This window comes from Engraulis encrasicolus, chromosome 15, assembly GCF_034702125.1.
Source record: "Engraulis encrasicolus isolate BLACKSEA-1 chromosome 15, IST_EnEncr_1.0, whole genome shotgun sequence".
NCBI classification, from domain to species: Eukaryota; Metazoa; Chordata; class Actinopteri; order Clupeiformes; family Engraulidae; genus Engraulis; species Engraulis encrasicolus.
The window spans coordinates 52,456,917-52,478,313 of NC_085871.1; the positions used below are offsets into that span (position 1 = coordinate 52,456,917).

The window sequence follows — 21,397 nt, forward strand, 5'->3', positions numbered from 1 at the left end:
AGCTGTCCATGAATCCCACTCTACACCACCACCATCAGTCAGATGCACAGAGAGTTGAAGCAGGATTCAATTTGTTTACATACAATAAATACATGTGAATAAAAAGTGAATATTTTGTAAATCATAGTTCATCTTGATTGAACATTTGTGTTATGGTAGGTCAGGTCAATGTGATTTGGTATGGGGCATGATGTAAGGCAGCCGTGGCCTAGTGGTTAGAGAGTTGGTCTATCAATCGGGGTTGCAATCCCCCCTGACCTCTCCCTACATCTCCATCCATGGCTGAAATTCCCTTGAGCAAGGCACCTAACCCCACATTGCTCCAGGGACTGTAACCAATACCCTGTAATATCTGTAAGTCGCTTTGAACAAATGAAAGCGTCAGCTAAGTGTAATGTAATGTAATACAAACCCCAACTCCGATGAAGTTGGGACGTTTGGTAAACAGTGAATAAAATCAAAATGCTATCATTTTCAAAACACTCAATCTATTCATTAGATGGAGAATAGTGAAAAGACAACATATTAAGTGTTAAAACCGAGAAAAAATATTGTTTTGGGGGACATATGTACTCATTTCTAATTTGATAAATCCAACACGTCTCAAAAGAGTTGGGACGGGGATCAGTGAAATTTAGTAAACATCCAAATAAGATAAAACAACAAAGAAGAACATTTCAAAATGAATTGTACTGACGGACAATATAGGTGTCCAGGTATAAGATCATCACAAAGAGGCTGAGTCACTCAGAATTAAAGATGCAAAGGGAATAATTACCATAGTTATTACATACATTTTTGAATTCCCTTTGATTTACCACGATTGAGTGTATATAAGACATATTTTTGTTAATAAAATCATTGTATAGGTTCATGACATCATGAAATATACAGTCCCAAGAAAAAGTTTGTACACCCTTTGAAATTTCTTACATTTCTGTCAAAATTTATCATAAAACATGGTCTGATCTTCCCGGAAATCTCAAGAAGGAACAATCAGAGTCTGCTTTAACTAATTCCACACAAACATTTACATGTTATCATATTTTTATTGGCCATAAGGCTATAACATTCACAGGACAGCAAGGCATAAGTAAGTACACCCTTGCATTAAATAGGTTTTAACCCTCAGTTAGTTGCAATATCCTCAACCAGACTTGTCCTGTAATTGCAGATCAGATTAACAAAAATATCTGGATGTATCTTGTCTCCCTCTTCTTTAGAGAACTGCCTCTCGTCAGCAAGGTTTCTGGGATGTCTGGAGTGCATAGCTTTATTGACTTCATGCCATATAATCTCAATTATTTTTAGTCAGGGCTTTGACTGGACTATTCCAGAATGTGTATTTCATTGTTATGAAGGCATTCTAATTTAGATTTGCTTCTAAAGTATGGGTTGTTGTCACATTTCAGCACCTATCCTCTTATGTGCTTCAACTGTGTGACAGACTTCCTCACGTTTTTTCTGTAAAATATCACAATAAACTTGAGTTCATTGCTCCACTGATAATAGCAAACTTTCAAAGGCCTGAGGCAGCAAGGTAGCCGCATATAATGATGCTCCCGCCACCATACTCAGAAGTGGAGATGTAACCAAGAATAACTAAAAATGGGGTTCATTCTGCCAATCTAAAATTAATGGGGTTTCTGTCCAAAAAATATTGCTGCACCTTTGAGGTTTGCGAAAAAGCATTTATATGCTTCATAAAATTACTGCAAAATATTCTGTAGACCAACGTTGAAACCAAAGTTGAATTTTTCAGGGGAACACATAGTATCATGTTTGGAGGAGAACTGGAGAACCACACCTTCACCAAAACATCATCTCCACCTTTGAGTATGGTGGCGGGAGAATCATTATATGCGGCTACCTTGGTGCCTCAGGCCCTTGTCAGTTTGCTATTATTAGTGGAACAATGAACTCAGAAGTTCATTGAGATATTTTACAGAAAAAATGTGAGGTAGTCTGTCACACAGTTGAGGCACACAAGAGGATGGGTGCTGAAATGGGACAACAACCCATATTTTAGAGGCAATTGACTTTTGAATTGCTTCATAACAATGAAATACACATTCTGGAATAGCCCAGTCAAAGCTCTGACAAAAAACATTTGAGATGATATGACATGAAGTCAAGAAAGCTATTCACTCCAGATATCCCAGAAACCTTGCTGCAGAAGGGCAGTTTTCTAAAGAAGAGGGAGTCAAGATACATCCAGATTGTTTTGTTAATCTGATCTGCAACTACAGGAAACATCTGGTTGAGGTTATTGCGACAAACTTAGGGTTAAAACCTATTGAATGCAAGGGTGTACTTACTTATGCCTTTCTGTCCTGTGAATGTTTACATCTTATGGCCAATGAAAATAAGTAAACTTGTAAATGCTTGGGTTGAATTAGTTAAAGCAGACTCTGGTTGTTCCTTCTTGTGATTTCCGGGAAGATCAGATCATGCTTTATGACCAATTTTGACAGAAATGTAAGAAATTTCAAAGGGTGTACAAACTTTTTCCTGGGACTGTATATTGGCTGTAGTCTCACTCTAATTCCTGGAGTGCTAGAGCTATTGAAAATTTACCATATTAAGAATGCTTAATGCATGAAAATGACACAGGGGTTTAACATTCTCCTAAGCACCTGAGCTCACTTGAAATAGACCCAGAAGACATGGGAAACTGTCCTTTGCTTACAGAAGTCAGCAGAAGTTGTAGAAGTCCATTCTTTTTGACAATAATAGAGCATTGCACATCCTGTGCTACAGTGAAAATGGACCATCCAACTTGTGTTAGTGCTAGCTTCAAAAGTCAGCCTCCATGATGGCATGCGGATGCAGTAGTGCATTGGTTAAGATGTTCTCACTCATCTGTAGAGTTAAATACAGTGCTGAATGGTATAAATGGGTTTTAAACAGCATGAAAAGCCACTCATGCATTATATTTTGAAGGGAGATCTTCGATTACTGCCACATAGTAAGGTCAAATTGCATTCTCTACTATGTTTTAACAGTTTGGCTCCATCATAAGGACCAGCATGTGATAAAATGGTGGGTTTTTGGTCAAGACCTGTCACACTGTAAGCACTACAGAAAGGAAAACATTGCAAAACATGACAAGGAATACACCCACCATTTAAGCTGGTGAAATCATGTCCAAGATAGGAATTAACACTGTTTTTTATATAAAATCATCTCATCGGTTAATGTATTTAACTGTTAAGTGTTGTCTTTTGTTTTGTTTTTAGTCTTCCTCGACATTTGCTGCCATTTATTGTCCCCGTCCCAACTCTTTTGAGACGTGTTGGATTTCTCAAATTAGAAATGAGTACATATGTCCCCCAAAACAATATTTTTCTCGGTTTTAACACTTAATATGTTGTCTTTTCACTATTCTCCATCTAATGAATAGATTGAGTGTTTTGAAAATGATAGCATTTTGATTTTATTCACTGTTTACCAAACGTCCCAACTTCATCGGAGTTGGGGTTAGTAATATTATTCAAAAAAGGCTTGAAACTGAAGTGTGTTTATTTAGTAAAAGTGAAATATTATGTACATAATCAGTGAAATATAATCAGATTCATCCATACTGTATATTCATACTTAACAGGCATGTGTGGATATTGGTAACCTATACAGCATTACAGAAGTGTAAGTATTAAATGACACATTAGTAGTAGTAGTTCATAATACTGAAACTAATAAAGCCTAACGTGCATGAAAATTATATTTGTGATAGTGATCTGATAGTAAAGGCCTGATATGTTTTTATAAACAACACACACACACACACACACACACACACACACACACACACACACACACACACACACACACACACACACACACACACACACACACACACACAATTATCTGTTATTGATTTAAAAAAGAGCATAGAGCAGTAACACAGTCAGGCCAGCAGGGGTCAAAAATAAACAAAGAGTCCAGAAGAGGTCAATCCTGACACCTGATGTGTGTTTATAAACAGCAGTAATTAATCAAACAGCAACTAATATAGCCTATATCAAAAAAGTTAATTATTTGCAAATAGTGTCAACACAATATATGTGACATGATAGTAAAAGCCTTTTTATAAACCGCAGTATCCACTCATAAAACAGAAGTAAAAAGCTGTTAAATTACAGTAGTTTACAATAGAAATACAGTTGAAAATGGACAAACATTACAAATTACACTAGAAATAATTTAAACACTTAGGGGTTTCTTTTGCCTTAAGACATGTAAAAGTTAACTTTTACATGTCTTAAGGCGAAAGAAACCCCTAAGTGTTTAAGTTAAACAGTTAGACATAATGAACTTAATACATATGACTAGAGATAATGGTTTTAATTCAGGGATAACGAATAACAATAACTAAAATGAATTAATGGAATGTTTTTACTGTCCGAGCTGCAATCTCTCATTAACGTCCCGCTGAGCACTGGAGTCCAAGCTGGGGATGGTACTGGTCCAATGGAGACAGTACTGGTCCAATGGTGACTGGTTCAGATGGTCCAATGGAGACCAGTTCTGATGGTCCAATGGAGACTGGTTCTAGTGGGTTTCACACTAATGGTTCTTCATGATTTTTCATCATCTTCTTCTTCTTCTTCTTCTTCTTCTATAGGTCTTTTTATTTCAGTAACTAAAAAAATGCAAAGTATTATTAGTTTTATGGATAGGAATGGTACCCTTTAAGAACTCCCCCCCCCTTCCATCCCCGCCTCCAATTGTACTGTACACCATCCCCCATATGAACAGACAGCCATACAGCAAACATACAGCCCCCCCCTAACCCGCTCCCAACCTATACACTGGGCGGGGTGGTACCCTGCGTGGCAGCCACGGCCACCTGTGTGTGAATGTGAGTGTGAATGGGTGAATGTGAGGCATGCAATGTAAAGCGAAGGAGTGGAAAGGCGCTATATAAATGCAGTCCATTTACCAATGCAGTCCATTCCATTTATTGATCAGGCCACAACACAACACAACAGTAAGCTGTAACATCAGTCTTAACCATCACCAGAGCTAAAGGATGCTGGGATAGCTACTCACTCTTGACTCTGGTGTTGGTGGTCAGCAGATGGTGTCGTCACTTCTGAGTCCTTCCGCACTCTGCAGCTCAGAGTCAGATGCCACCGGACACATAGTCATCATAGGAGCCATAGGGGTCATCATAGGGGTCATCATAGTCATCATAGGGGTCATAGGGCTCCCATGTGATCTCCATCCTGCAGAACCCCATCATGACACTGTCAGTCTGTACAACTCTCAACCTCTCTGGTAATATAATATGTGATTCTCTTTAATCAGTCCCTCCAGGATTTTGCACTGGGATTTTGTGATTTTTGCGGTCAAAATGTCTGATTTTGCGGCTGCATTTTCTCATTTTTTGCAAAGATTTTGCGGCATTTTCTAATTTTTTGCAAAGATTTTGCACCCCTTTCTGGGTTTTTTTGGTAACTGAAAACCACAATCAGTCTAAGCAGGCTTAAGACAAAAGAGAGAGAGATTCAGAAACACATATAGAATAGTAAAATATTGTCAAAAACTGTCAGTGCGTCCAATGTGTAAAAAAAATCATGGCCGCGACACTCATAAATCTCTGTCGATATTTTAGAACGACTTCGGGGGAAAACGGGACTGCGCGTTATGAAAAAATACTTGTGGGTATAATGAAGAGCGTCGCGGGGTACAGTAGCCAGGCTGTATGCAAGCGTTACAATGTCACCTGTTGGAAGACGCGTCTCTCTCTCTCTCTCTCTCTCTCTCTCTCTCTCTCTCTCTCTCTCTCTCGCGCTCGCGCTCGTATTGGAAGCCGTTGCATATTATTTCCTTGATGCAAAGTTGTGATGGCATGTTGACATGGTTGTGTGCATGGTTGCATGGATTCGCAAGACTTTATTGCAATAACACAGTGAAAGCGTGGAAGGGCCGTTCACTTCCTATCTCGGTGTCCTTGACTGAAACAAGTTGCAAAACTCCAAACTTCCGAATCCTTTGCGATCGGCACTACAGTGATTGTTATCAGAAGGCTTGTGCCTACGCATAGACATAGACCCTTAAATTACAAACATTAGCGAACATTGAAAAAAGATCAGACAACGACCGTCGGGTAGCATGCTCATGAAAGCGACAGGGGAGAGTGGAGAAGTTGCGCAAAAATGTAACGTAAGATGTTTGCTACTGTGCGACAGCACCGCCACTATTTCATGACTGCATACACTTCTTCGTCATGGATAAATGGGCAACAATACTTTTTCCAGCCAGGATTGCACTGAAAAGTAGGCTACTGCTGTTAAAAAAAGGTCACGGATGTGCAGCACCGACGCCTGCGTGTATGTGTGAGGGAGGGGAGGAGAGAGCTGAGATGAGGGTCGCGACTTCCGAAATAGCAGGCAATTCTTTTTCAATGTTTCAGTGACATATTAACAAAAATGCTTCCTATTGGTTTTCGTCTCCTGTGGTATTGTAGTCACATTTTTACTTTTTTGACAAAAATATAAATCAATAAACTCCAGAATGTGGAAGGGGACAAAGGGGAAAATTTGCGGGGAATATACGGCTTTACAGGAATTACGTGGCATCGTGAAATTATGCGGAATATCATTGAATTTGCATGAATCCACGCGATCGCTGAATCGCGAAAAACTGGAGGGACTGTTTAATCATATTAAAAGGGAGTTTTTCCTCACCCCTGTTGCCACCACACACACACACACACACACACACACTGTGCCAAAACGTGTGTGCGTGTGTGTGTGTGTGTGTGTGTGTGTGTGTGTTGGGGCTAAAACCGAAAGAGGAAGAGAGAATGTGTGAATGGCCGAATCAAAGTGGTTGGCATGAAGTCTCCAGTGGTGATTAACTCACTGAAAGTGCGGGTCATCTTGCAGTGCAGTCAACGGCTTAGCAACAGATTTATGCTTCATATCGACATCCAGCTCCAGCTGTGTGAGACGTGAGGAGGGTGAGGTCAGGGCAGAGGCCAGGTAGGAAAAACTCTTCTTTGACAATCGAAAGAAATCCAGCCTGGGAGAGACATCAGGTAACAGTTAGACAACCTCAACACTACACACACTACTGGACAGTACTGCAGCCTGGGAGAGACATCAGGTTACAGTTAGACAACCTCAACACTACACACACACACAGTGGCGGACTGGGATAGAGAAACGGCCCTGGCATTTTGACCCACAACGCGGCCCCGCGGCCCCAAGACCCCCCAGTAGCGACCCCCCCCCCCCCCCCCCCCCCCCCCCCACCCCCCCCCCCCCCACGCGCACACGGACAGAGAGAGAGAGAGAGAGAGAGAGAGAGACACACACACCACTTCGCGGAAGTTGCAACAACCTGGTGACCGCGCACCACATGAAAACACATGGGTAAACACAAGGTGCATCCTGATCCTAGAACTAGGTGCATGGTGCATCCTACACGTCGAAAACGGTGCGTTATAACAAGCGCACTCTGCACTCGTTGGCCCGCCCCACACAGAGAGAAATTGTGACTATTAATAAAATAGTAGGCCTAGTAAACACTGAACTTTCAGAAACCGACCTTTAAACAACAGGCACCAGGCAAGCATCAACGTGCCTACACACACACACACACTATAAAATCAATGAACCAACCACTTTTGATGTCCGCTTTGCTCTCGCACCGCTTCTTTACGCAAAAGCCCCTTCTTAACGCTGGACAGTGGCCCAGCTATATGATGACAAGACTATGAGTGGGAGTCAGTCCAACTTCTATGCTAACCAGTCCAGAGCTGAACGCAAAACAACATACCGTAGGCTACATCTACTAAAATGTATTTCAGCAAGACAAGCCACCAATTCGAGAGCCCATTACCAAGTCATGAAGTTAAGAATAAGCTTACAGTACGAATAAGAAAAACTATAACAGCCCCCAGATTACCACAAGCTAAAAAGGTTTACAGATCACATCACCTTGGCTAGTAGCGAGACTAGCCACGGACTGGCTTATGACAGTGGAAACGCGACCTTACGTGAAATAAAAAAAAGTGTCACGGCGGACACAAACAATGTTTATTAATGGAAATCCTTCAGCCCTACCTGGTCTTATTCGTAGCGTCGGGCGGTGCAACACATCTTCTAATATCCATATTTGTGTGGGCGAGAGACCATGTGTGAATGGCCTTGTGATTTCTTGGCAATTGCAGAGACAAAACAACACACTTCTTCATGGTCTTCTTCCAAGCAAGCCAAGAAGCTGGCATAATAGATACTAAGACATAGATTCGAACAGAACACCGTGTTTTCAGTGACAACAACCTTGAATGTATGGGACACTTCTTGTCCGCCACACACCGCAATGCCCACAGGAAGTTTATCGTCAGTCACTAGGGAAACGGAGGACTGAACTGATTAAGAAAATACCTGAAAAGACCACAAGATGGCAGCATCTCACCGCGTAGTGACCACCAAACACCTCCACAAGTCAAGTCAAATGTGCTATCAATTTCCATTGCCGCTCCCCCTTCTTTCGTTTAATTCCTCCTCTTCCTGGGCCTTCATTAATTTTTCTTAATAGCTATAATTGTCCATTCGCGTCGCGACATCTACCGTCAGTTTTTCTCTACAACAAGCTTCAGAATGTTGATGAATCTTTAGGCCTACGTTCTTTTTCTTATGGCGGGAACCGAACGTAAATAAAAAAAAATCCCACAAAGCAATGCTTTACTACAGTTGTCTCAAACAAAAGCAAAATATAAATAGGTAGGCTATAGTTTTTTTGTATTATTTTGAACACTTTTACATCATTGGAAATATATATTCAGGAAAAATACAACATGAAACATAATGAGACCCACCCATCAATATGCCACCGTCCGTGTGTAATGTATGGCAGTGTCAGTGGTATAAATAGCGAAACGATGACTCGAAATCGCTGTTTGAGTAGAACTTTGAACGCAGGCAGCGTGATATTTGCTTCATAGATCTCAGATGTATGATTATGGGGCCGCAACGAGCATTGGAAGGGCCGCGAAGGTTATCTAAAAGGCCGCGGCCCTTCTGGCATGTGCCCAAATGCCAGACTGTCCAGTCCGTCCCTGCACACACACCTGGACAGTACTGCAGCTTGGGAGAGACATCAGGTAACAGTTAGACAACCTCAACACTACACACACACCTGGACAGTACTGCAGCCTGGGAGAGACACCATGTTACAGTTAGACAACCTACACATCAACACCAGACACACACCTCAACAATAACCAGACACACCGTAAGACGCGCACACACACACACACACACACACACACACACACACACACACACACACACACACACACACACAAACATAAACCAACATAAACACACACACACACACACACACACACACACGTCAAACCAGAATGGCAATATGAGAGTGGTGCTGGTTGAAGGGCTTTAGTGCATCAGAGAATGGATGTAAGTGGACAATGTGGTTGGAACGTGTGTGTGTGTGTGTGTGTGTGTGTGTCTGTGTGTGTGTGTGTGTGTGTGGGAATAGCAGCTCTTTTGAATGTATGACTGAGAGTGTGAGGGGTCATAACACACACAAATAACACACACACACACACACACACACACACACACACACACACACACACACACACACACACACACACACTGATGCTTACCCTAGTTTCTGCAGTTTGCAGTTTTGATGACAGACAGCAGAACATAAAGGTTCCATTGCTGAGTCAGTCAGGAGCATAGAAGAGTTCAGTTTCAGCTGCAGCTGTGTGAGGCGTGAGGAGGGTGATGTCAGGGCAGAGGCCAGATAGGAGACGCTCTTCACTGACAGGGGACACCTCTCCAGCCTGGAAGAGACATCAGGTTACAGTTAGACAACCTCAACACTACACACACACCTGGACAGTACTGCAGCCTGGGAGAGACATCATTTTACAATTAGACAACCTACACATCAGAACAAGACACAGACCTCAACAATAACCACACACACTGTAACACACACACACACACACACACACACACACACACACACACTTACTTTAGTTTCTCCAGTTTGCAGTTTTGATGACAGACAGCAGAGTATAAAGGTTCTATATCCACTGGTGAGTCAGTCAGGAACAGGCGCATAGAAGGATCTCGTTTCAGCTCCAGCTGTGTGAGACGTGAGGAGGGTGAGGTCAGGGCAGAGGCCAGATAGGAGCAGCTCTTCTCTGGCAGGGGACACCTCTCCAGCCTGGAAGAGACATCAGGTAACAATTAGACAACCCTCAACACTACACACACACCTGGACAGTACTGCAGTCTGGGAGAGACATCATCTTACAGTTAAACAACCTACACATCAGAACAAGACACATACCTCAACAATAACCACACACACTGTAACACACACACACACACACACACACACACACACACACACACACACACACACACACACACACACACACACACACACACACACACACACACACACACACACCCTGCATAACCATACGAGAAGGTACACATGGAGGAGGCCCCACCTTGCATAGTAGTGTTTTTTATTATACAGACGCGTTTCGGCGTGTGCCTTCTTATTCAGAGTGCGGCCTCCGTATTGAAACATTGAATTTAAAATTTGGGCCAGCACCCTCAGAGGTTTAAATAATTAAGAGTGACGCCTGCTCCAAGATGAGCCACTGCATCCTATCTTATGCACAGTTGGCCAGTGAAGGGTGTCTGACTTTTAGGTCTGAACAGCCACAGAGCAAGGCCCGATTATTAGTAGTATTATTATATGCAGAGCATGGCCCTTGCAGAGCAAGGCCGGATTATAGTAATCTCTAAGTCCTGTTTCTTTATTTCTTGGTTCTCTTGTGCAGGGCAGTAAAAATAGAAAATGGATCTCCTCCTAGGCCTTTCGAGATAGAGACACCGTTCAAACACTAAAACGACCGGCTCGGCTTGGAGATCGCGTATACTAATAGGCTTTTCCGTGTCTCTTGTCGTTTTCCCGTTTTTGGCGATTTTGTGAAAGCCTGGGTCCCCATTGAAAACTATGGTGGAACCTTCATGAACCAAAGTTCCGCCACTCTAGAGATTAGAGTGTAGGAGGCTTTTTCGGTCATAAAACATCAACACTTTCACCTAGAAGTTTAGTTGACGCATTGTTAGCAAGCTCTATGGGATGTCTCCAAATTGTGAAAGTTTCATCTCCCAACTCCCAATACTTTTTAAATGGCAGGTTTGTAAAAAAAAAAACAGGCCTGGGTATAGATTCAAGATTCAAGATTCAAGATTTTTATTTGTCACGTGCTTCCTTGTGCAAGCACAATTGGCAGTGAAATGGGGATTGCAACTGCTCTGTGCTGTGTTGGATGGTAAAAAAAAAATAATAAAAAATAAAAAATAAAAATAATAATAATAATTAAAAATAGTTGTTGTCTTAATTCAAAAAGCGGATGGCTTGAGGAAAAAAACTCTTACGCAGTCTCTCTGTTCTACATCTTATGGAACGTAGTCGTTTCCCTGAGGGCAGCCTTTCAAACATGGAGTGACTAGGATGGAATGTGTCTTTCATAATCCTTTGTGCTCGTGTCTTTGTCCTTCTTGCATATACATCTTGCAGCCCTGGAAGGATGGCGCCAGTGATTTTTTCTGCAGCATGCACTACTCGGTGCAGGGCTATCTTGTCCTGAGCTGTGCAGTTGCCATACCATGTTGTAATGCTTCCTGTAATTACTGACTCAATTGTGGCAGAATAGAAGGACTTCTGCATGTCTGATGGAATTCTGAACTTCCTTAGCCTCCTGAGGTGGTACAGACGCTGCCTGGCCTTTTTCACTACGGTGGTGATGTGAGGTGACCAAGACAGATCTTCAGAAATGTTGACGCCTAGATACTTGAAACAGCTCACTCTTTCCACAGGGGTACCAGAGATTTCCAGTTGAGCATAGTTCTTCTGATCTTTTCCTCTTCTGTAGTCCACCACAAGTTCTTTGGTTTTGGTGACGTTGAGCTCTAAACTGTTCTCTGCACACCAGGATGACAACATCTCAACCTCATTTAGGTAGGCTGTTTCATCGTTGTTGGAGATGAGTCCTACCACCACTGTGTCATCCGCAAATTTCACGATGGAATTGGAGCTGTGGATAGCTGAACAGTCATGGGTATAAAGGGAGTACAACAGAGGGCTGAGAACGCAACCTTGCGGCGCGCCGATGTTGAGGGAGATTATGCTAGAGGAGCAGTTGCCAATCTTCACTGCCTGAGGTCTGTTTGACAAGAAGTTGAGTATCCATGCACATAGAGAATGACAAAGTCCAATGTTTTTCAGCTTGGATACTAGTTTTGAGGGCACGATGGTATTAAATGCTGAGCTGTAGTCAATGAATAGTAGTCTTGCATAGTTGCCCTGTCCTTTATCCAGGTGAGAAAGGGTGGTGTGAAGGACATGGGAGATGGCATCATCAGTGCTCCTATTTTCACGATAGGCAAATTGAAGGGGGTCTAATGAGCCAGGGACAGAAGAGCAGATTATATTTTTAACAAGCTTCTCAAAGCACTTCATTACAACAGATGTTAAAGCAATGGGGCGGTAGTCATTCAAACAGCTTGGATTGGCCTTTTTGGGTACGGGTATGATAGTTGACCTTTTAAAACAATTGGGAACAGTGGAGCTGGCTAAGGACAGATTGAATATTGTTGTGAAGACAGGAGCAAGTTGATCAGCACAAGATTTTAACCTTCCAGGAATACCATCTGGCCCAGCTGCCTTTCTGCCGTTTACTTGCTTAAGTACTCTTCTAACATCGTGCATAGACACTGATGGTAGAGGACAAACACCGGTGTGTACATCAATTGCATCACGTGCGTTACTGTGAGTGCGCTCGTCGTCACTGACCTCAAAGCGCGCATAGAATGCGTTGAGCTCGTTGACCAGCGTTGAGTCCGCAGCCATGGTGAGAGGGGGTCTTTTATAATCAGTGATCATTTTCAACCCCTGCCATACACTTCTACTGTCGTTGTTACTCAGATTCAACTCAACTTTCTCTCGATATCTTTTCTTGGCCAGCTTCACTGCTTTTCTGAGCTCATAACAAGTTGATTTATATGGCGCCATATTTCCAGATAAAATACATTCGTTATACGCAGTTGTTCGTGCGTTCAGGGCTTCACGAATAGATCTGTCGACCCATGGCTTCTGATTTGGGTAGATTTTCACAGTTACCGTGGGAATGATGTTAGAGGCCAGTTCTGAGATGAAGCACGTCACCACGTCAGTGAATTCGTCTATGCTGTCGGAGCTCTCCCTAAACATGTCCCAATCCACATCAGCCAGCGCATCTTGAAGCAAAGCTTCTGAATGATCCGACCAGCGGCTAACCTCTCTCGTGGAAGGAGCCTCTCGACGAAGTCGTTGTTTATACTTCGGTAGCAGCATGACAGCGGCATGGTCTGATTTGCCAAAGGCCGGGAGAGAGGACGCTTTGTATGCGTCTTTGAATGGCGAGTAGCAGTGGTCTAACGTGCGTTCCCCTCTGGTTGGACACGAGATGTGTTGGAAAAAGAAGATTTGCCTTATTGAAGTCACCGATCACTAGCAGGGCAGCATCTGGATGGTCTGAAAGGTGTTTGGTGATCACATCATGCAATGATGACAGTGCGCTGATAGTGTTCGCTTGGGGAGGGATGTAGACAGCGATGGGGATGACAGCCGAGAACTCCCGTGGCAAATAGAAGGGGCGACACAGAATGGAGAGGTGCTCTAGGTCGGGGGAACAGGAGCGGGACAGAATGGAGATGTTTCTGCGAATCAGCGGGGGTTATTGCATGGTCTGGCACAGCTGGAGTAAGCCAGGTTTCAGTGAAGCAAAATATATTACAGTCACGGATATCTCTCTGATAGCGGACACGGGCTCTAATATCATCTAGCTTGTTATCTAATGACTGGACATTTGCAAGAAGCATACTTGGAAGGGGAGCGCGATGCGCTTTTGTCCTCAGTCTGTTTCGAACTCCTGCCCTTTTTCCGCGGTGTTTCTTCTTGCGGCATCTTGGTCCGTATCCATTGTTTGCGTTCGAATTCCGGAGAATCTCCCTCGGCCAACTTGAAATGTCATATAAATAATCCGAATGAAGGCAATGAATGCTGGTTTTAAGTTCCATCAGTGTCTCAAAGTTGTATGTTAGCTGTGCATACATCTGGGAGAAAAAAATACTAAAAATGATCACATAAATAAATAAAAAACAAAGTCTGAATGGAGCAGTTGCGACGGCGTCTGGACACAGCCGCGCCGTTGCCATATGTTGTCTATGGAGAATCCCAGTCTTTCCAAAAGTGCATTTTTCAAGAGATCAGCGCATGTCCCACACAGAGGTCCATTTGTGCCTGAACCATTTAACCTATAAACTTCATTCAAAGACTGTTAGAGAGATCACAAGCATGACTCCGATCTGTGAAAAGGACACGTGCCAACTCCTTTTAGTTTTTTTTACAACGATGTTGTAAAGACAAAAAACTCATTCTCATTCTCTCCCCTGTTTACAGCTCAATACTAACTGTCTTTCAGTCAATCACAACAGGTGCAGCCAATGAAGGGTTCCATTTCAACTGTCACTGTCTCAAGATTCTATTCTTAACGAGCAGGTGCGAGCAACCATTCTAGAAGTCTATTGTTCAGCTCTGCAATGCAATGTAATATAGTCTTGCTGGACTGTGCATGACAGCTAGCTGCTTGGCTTAGTGGTAACACATTGTGCTGGATTAGAGGTATGGAGGTTGAGGGTTTGAACCTCACCTGAGGCCATGTTGATTTTCAAAATTATATCATATGCAGTGTTCCTTGGCCAACTTAAAATGCCATGTATGTCATTTATTATCAATGGCAAATGTGCTGGATTAGAGATATGGAGGTTGAGAGTTCGAATCCCACTTGAAGCGATGCTGATTTTCTAAATTATATCATATGCAGTGTTCCTTAGCCAAGTTAAAATACCATATATATTTATTATCAATGGCAAATGTGCACAATTACAGAAATGGAGGTTGGGGGTTCGAACCCCAGTCGAAGCCATGTTGATTTTCAAAATTATATCATATGCAGTGTTCCTTAGCCAACTTAAAATGCCATGTATGTCATTTAGTATGAATGGCAAATGTGCTGAATTACAGATATGGAGGTTGGGGGTTCGAACCCCAGTCGAAGCCATGTTGATTTTCAAAATTATATCATATGCAGTGTTCCTTGGCCAACTTAAAATACCATGTATGTCATTTAGTATGAATGGCAAATGTGCTGAATTACAGATATGGAGGTTGGGGGTTCGAACCCCAGTCAAAACCATGTTGATTTTCAAAATGATATCATATGCAGTGTTCCTTAGCCAACTTCAAATATCATGTATTGTATGTCAGTTAATATCAATGGCAAAGGGGCTGGATTACAGATATGGAGGTTGTGAGTTCTAATCCCGCTTGAAGCCATGTTGATTTTCAAAATTATATCATATGCAGTGTTCCTTAGCCAACTTAAAATTCCATGCATGTCATTTAGTATATCCCCACTTGCAAGATGTCTGAATCCAAGATGGCTGAATTGTTTGGCCCATAACTTCTGACTGGGTGGATGGATTTTTTCCAACATTTCTTTTAGCTTTGTTTTCTCAATAGTACTTTGTTTCATCTCTGCCCCAAAAGGCAAGCCCGCTTCCAGCATTTTCTGTGAGAATGCAATCTAGTTTATTTGTCTTTCCTTTACTTCCATCTCATCTTGTCTGTCTAAGCTCCCCCTCCCAATTCCTACGACCACCAGTCGCTGGAGCTTAAGGCAGCCTACTGAGATGTGTGTGTGTGTGAGACTACATTGATAGGCTAGCTGTCCTATCTTATGCACAGTTGGCCAGTGAAGGGTTTGCAGTGTCATTTCGTGACTGCAGTGTCTCCAGACTTTGTATGGTCTGAACAGCCACAGTACACCACATAACAGCAGCAGATCTCCTCTGTCAGATCACATCTCTCAGCCTGGGAGAAAGAAAGCAGCATGACACTGTATACAGGTGGTTGACGTGACGCCTTGTTTTTTCGTAACATTGGTTGAAAATCTACAAAACAATTTTTCCTTTTAAAAACACATGTCAATGAAAGAAGATGTGGTACATTATGTTTCATATTAGTCTTAGATGAGAAGAAACATTTTTGTTAAGATTCATGTAAAGGTTTATATGTCAAATATCCTGCGGTGTGACTGTAACATTAATGAAACCTGGAATATATATATAAATTAACCAACAACATTTTGAATAATGTATGAAGCATTTGGCATGATTGCATGAATATTAACTTTATATTAAGATATGTGAATGTGAAAAAAAAAACTCAAGACAGTAATATTAACTACAAGTACAATTTCGTAACACAAATTGCGTCCTGTGGGGTGACATGTATTTCAATGTTTGTGAACGGGCAGCTGGCTTACAGACTGGCTCCTAACCAGTCAGTACCTCAGTTATTGGAGAGTGCTGTGGAAGTTTAAGGTGACTATTAACCTCTTAATATGTCTTCATATTGCAATGTTTCTGTTACGCAATGCTTAGGTTCATTTTATGGTGTCCTGAGGTGTGACTGCTTATAGAAGGAAAAAAGTTTTTTTATATACATGAAAACACATATTAACATTAAACACAATATCATTATCAAGTTAGCATGAGCTCAGATGTCAGTCATGTATACAAAATGATTAAAATGGCCATAATGCAGTGAATTTCCTGTGGCGTGACTTAATTTTTCCTGCGGTGTGACATGCCTTTGCAATGTGTTGATGCAGGACACATTTTCCCAAAAATGGCAAAAATAAGGCGAAATTCCACGGACCACTAAGTTTTTCCATCATTTTTTTCAGGAATTGGAAAAACTTTTTTTTTTTGCGTTATGCCCTTAAACGTCAACCACCCATATGCATAGATGCAGAACACACACAGGACTGAGAACACACACACACACACACACACACACACACACACACACACACACACACACACACACACACACACACACACACACACACACACACACACACACACAGATATCAAGTAGTCCTTACTCTAGTGTCTCCAGTCTGCAGTCTTGATGACTAAGAGTAGAACATAATCGTTCCCCCTCCTCTTCCTTCAGGTGTTCTCCAGAGAGTGTAGATGTGTGTGAGGTCAGAGCAGAGACCAGATAGGAGCAGATCTCCTCTGTCAGATCACATCCCTCCAGCCTGGGAGACAGAAAGCAGCATGATACTGTATATGCATATATGCAGAACACACACAGGACTGAGAACACACACACAAGCGCACACACACACGCACATGCACGCACACACGCACACACACACGCGACTTCAGGTCAGATAAGTGTTTTTTTATTTTTATTTTCACCACATACTCTGGTGCATGTGTAACGGACACGCACACGCACACACGCACACACACACACACACAAGCATGCATGCTCGCACCAACACACAACCAACGTCTCTGTTTTTTTTTAGGTTATCACCACTTACTCTGCTTGTGTAACGGATGCCAACTAGCAGCACACTTACAACAAAACTGAAATATCATGGTAATCAATCTCAAAATGCATGTTTAACTGAATAAATAGTTTACTTATTATTTCTCCCCATTTGATGAATTATCACTGTTATTAAATTTGTAAAAGGATAGCAGGATGTGTTGAGTGAACGTATAGTACCTGAACTCCCAGGGCTTGCAGTCTGGATGGCACCCAGCTGAAGATGACACATGCAGTGATGATTGGCCTCCGCCCTTCAGTGATGACGAGTGATGTGACCAGTCAAGTGACCAGTCATGTGATGATCTTTTGTCCTCCAGTGATCTTTTGTCCTTCAGTGTCAGTTGTGTGAGATGTGATGAGTGTGAGGTCAGGGCAGAGGCAAGACAGGAAAGGCTCTTCTCTGACAGGGTAAAGCCATCCAGCCTGGACAAAACATTGGGTTACAGTAAGTCAATCAACACTTTCAACACACACACACAACACACACACAACATGCACACTCACACAGGCACACACACAGGCATGCACTCACACACACACACACACACACACACACACACACACACACACACACACACACACACACTCACTGTGCTGAGGTGGAGGATGTGAACACATCAGTCAGCTTCTGAAGAACGTCATCTGGGCTGAGGAGTTCAGTCTGGTCCATCTCAGGTGTCTTGATGTACGTCTGCAGGTCAAACCCCTCCAGATACTCTTCTGAAGTCTTAAACCTTAACACCCAAGTCTCCCACTGTCCTGGTAAGAGCATCTCTACAGACAGAGTTCCTGAGGTCCTGTCAATGTGCTCCACTACAGCATGCTGATTCAGCTCATTCAGACAGTAATACAGGTTGATCTGTCTGTCTGACCCACTCTGATATCTGTTACTACCTCTATAAGAGTAATCCCTGATGTTGCTTTTGACTAACTGCAATGTTGGCTCTGAGCTCTGTGATTGGCTGCGGTTCTGTGGCATTAGATGTCTTAAGAGGTTCTGATTGGACTCCAGGGAGAGGCCCAGAAGGAAGCGGAGGAAAAGGTCCAAGTGTCCATTCCTACTCTCTAAAGCCAGATCCACTGCAGTCTCATGTAGGTCTTGAAGTGTTGCTGCTCTGAACAGAGCAGAGAGCTGAGAGGATTGGTGTTGGTCAGATATGTTTCTATTACTGTTGCTGAAGCAGAGGAACACATACAAAGCTGCAAGGAACTCCTGAATACTCAGATGTACAAAGCTGAACAACTTCCCCTGGTAAAGCCCAGTCTCCTCTTTGAAGATCTGAGTGCACACTCCTGAGTACACCGATGCTTCAGTGACATCAATGCCACATTCCCTCAGGTCTCCCTCATAGAAGATCAGATTTCCCTTCTGCAGCTGCTGGAAAGCCAGTTTCCCTAGCTTGAAAATCATCTCTTCATCTCTTACCTCAAGCTCTGTGTACTTGGTGTTTTTATTTGTAACTTGAATGATCAGGAAGTGTGTGTACATCTGTGTGAGAGTCCTTGGCATTTCTATGCTCCCTGACTCATCCGATGTTCTCTCTACTACTGTAGCAGAAATCCAGCTGAAGACTGGAATGTGGCACATGATGTAGAGGCTCCTGGATGACTTCAGGTGAGCAATGATTCTGCTGGCCAGGCTCTCATCACTGAGCTTCTTCCTGAAGTACTCTTCCTTCTGTTGGTCGTTAAACCCCCTGATTTCTGTCACCTGACTCACACACTTAGGAGGTATCAGACCAGCTGCTGCTGGTCTGGTGGTGATCCAGAGGAGAGCAGAGGGCAGGAGATTCCCCTTGATGAGGTTTGTTAGCAGCACGTCAACTGGGACTGACTTGGTCACATCACAGCACTCTGGGTTTGAGGAGAAGTTAAGGGGAAGTCGACATTCATCCAGACCATCAAAGATGAACATGAGTTTTTTCTCTGAACTGGTGAGGACTCTTGGATCCTTTACCTCTGAGAAAAAGTTCTTCATCAGGTCCACCAGACAGATGGATTTCTCCTTCATCAGGTTCAACTCGCGAAAAGGAAGAGGAAATATGAAGTCGACATCCTGATTGGACGTTCCTTCAGCCCAGTCCAGAATGAGCTTCTGCACAGAGACCGTTTTCCCAATGCCGGCTACTCCCTTTGTTAGTACAATTCTCGGTTTGACTTCTTTAGATGAGGGTTTGACTTCTTTAGATGAGTGTTTGACTTGTTCTGATGAGGGCTTGGCTTGTTCAGATAGGCGTTTGACTTGTTTAGATAAGCGTTTAAAGACTTCACTGCATTTGACTGGCCTGTCTTGGTCTGCCTCTCTCCAAGATGCTCTCTCTATCTGTCTGACCTCATGTTCTTCATTGACCTCTCCTCTTCCTCCCTGTGTGATGTAGAGGTCTGTGTAGATCTCTCTGAGCAGTGTGGGGATTCCCTGATGTGTGAGTCCCTCCATCAGACACTGAAACTTCTTCAGCAGGTGGGATTTATGGGTCTGTTGCATCTTCATACTCAATGGACCAGAATGGAAACTGCATGACAAAAAATATATATATATATATATTATAACAATGTCATATGATCCACCCACACACATGCTCACACAAATACACACAAACACATTAAGTATTTCACTATCATTATAAAAACTGTTACCATACAGTATCTGTAGTATGCCTTCATGTCTTTTACTTCTTTGAGGGAATCTGAATGATGATATGACATCGTCGATGCTAATGGATTATCTATTCATAATTATGTTATAATTATATTGTACATTATTGAGTGTTTTAGATATCTAAGATGATCAGATCTTTGTATGACAGCCTCGTGGGCCATGTGCTACTGTATATGAGTCTCAATGCTATACAGTATGTATGTTTTTGAAGAAGAGATGTAACGGGTGCCTGTTTATCTCAATGTGTGCTAACTGCATTAAAGTGGAGAGGAAATGAGTGGGAGAGAGACACGGGGAAGGTTTGGGATATTACCTCGGGTCAGGAATTGAACCACAGAGGGGCCACTGTTCTTAAGATATTCTGGTTTTTACAACTCTCTATGGACATCAGGTCTCTTTGTAAGCTTCCTGGTTTGTGTGCCGTTATGGTTGCCTGATTATCATAACTATCAAATGTCTTCAAGGCTTAGTCTGACCAAGAGCATAACAACTAACATTCTCAAACGGCATGGTTGACCCACCTCACTTGGTTTGCTACTGGTCGACAGCAGAACAGGACGAGCCAAAGTTTAAACCAAACATTTCTTAATCCCAATCGGTGTTGCCAGATGGAAAATGCTGAATTATGGTACCGAAACCTCAAAATTATCGTTTGGGAGGAAATTATCGTTCAAGACCTAAATTGATGTTTCAAGGCATCTAAATTAACTGAATGACAACTCTGAAATTGTCGTACATCATGTTTTTTTTGATCATACAGATGACAAAATGGACAACATTATGGTACAAATACCACAATTATCGTACATCTCGCAACACTGATCCCAATAGAACGTCTCTGCTTAAACCACCGCAGCCACAACAGCCACTGCCTTGAACACACCTCTACCCAGAACTATTGGTGATGCTTAAAGTTGATTGCTTCCAGACAAAGTGGGTGGAGTTTACCGCTGTGGAGGGAACCCAAAAAGCACATAGCCTGAGTGAGAGTGGCTGAGCTGAAGGTGTTGCATCACTTCAAGGGCGGATCCTGGGTACCGTTATGAAAGACTTTGAGGGAATCTAAATGCCAATGGATTGCCAATTATATGACACATAATTATGTATCACAAATGAATTTGTGTTTTAGACATCTGAGAAGATCATATTTTTGCAAGACAGACTACTGTTAATCTGCTATGTATGTTAACTGCAGCATGTATTCCTTGT

The 21,397-nt window shown here is 42.6% G+C and overlaps 1 protein-coding gene across 1 annotated transcript; it reads right to left on the reverse strand.

Annotated features, from left to right (window-relative positions):
• Positions 1–17,825: 17,825 nt before the first annotated feature.
• LOC134464349 (NLR family CARD domain-containing protein 3-like) lies at positions 17,826–20,014 on the reverse strand (the record flags this gene model as incomplete). Its single annotated transcript, XM_063217812.1, has 3 exons — positions 19,880–20,014; positions 18,120–19,660; positions 17,826–17,952 (listed from the first exon to the last, which is right to left on the reverse strand). Coding segments are annotated over exons 1-3 (1,803 nt in total), but the record flags the coding sequence as incomplete, so codon positions are not given.
• Positions 20,015–21,397: the final 1,383 nt, after the last annotated feature.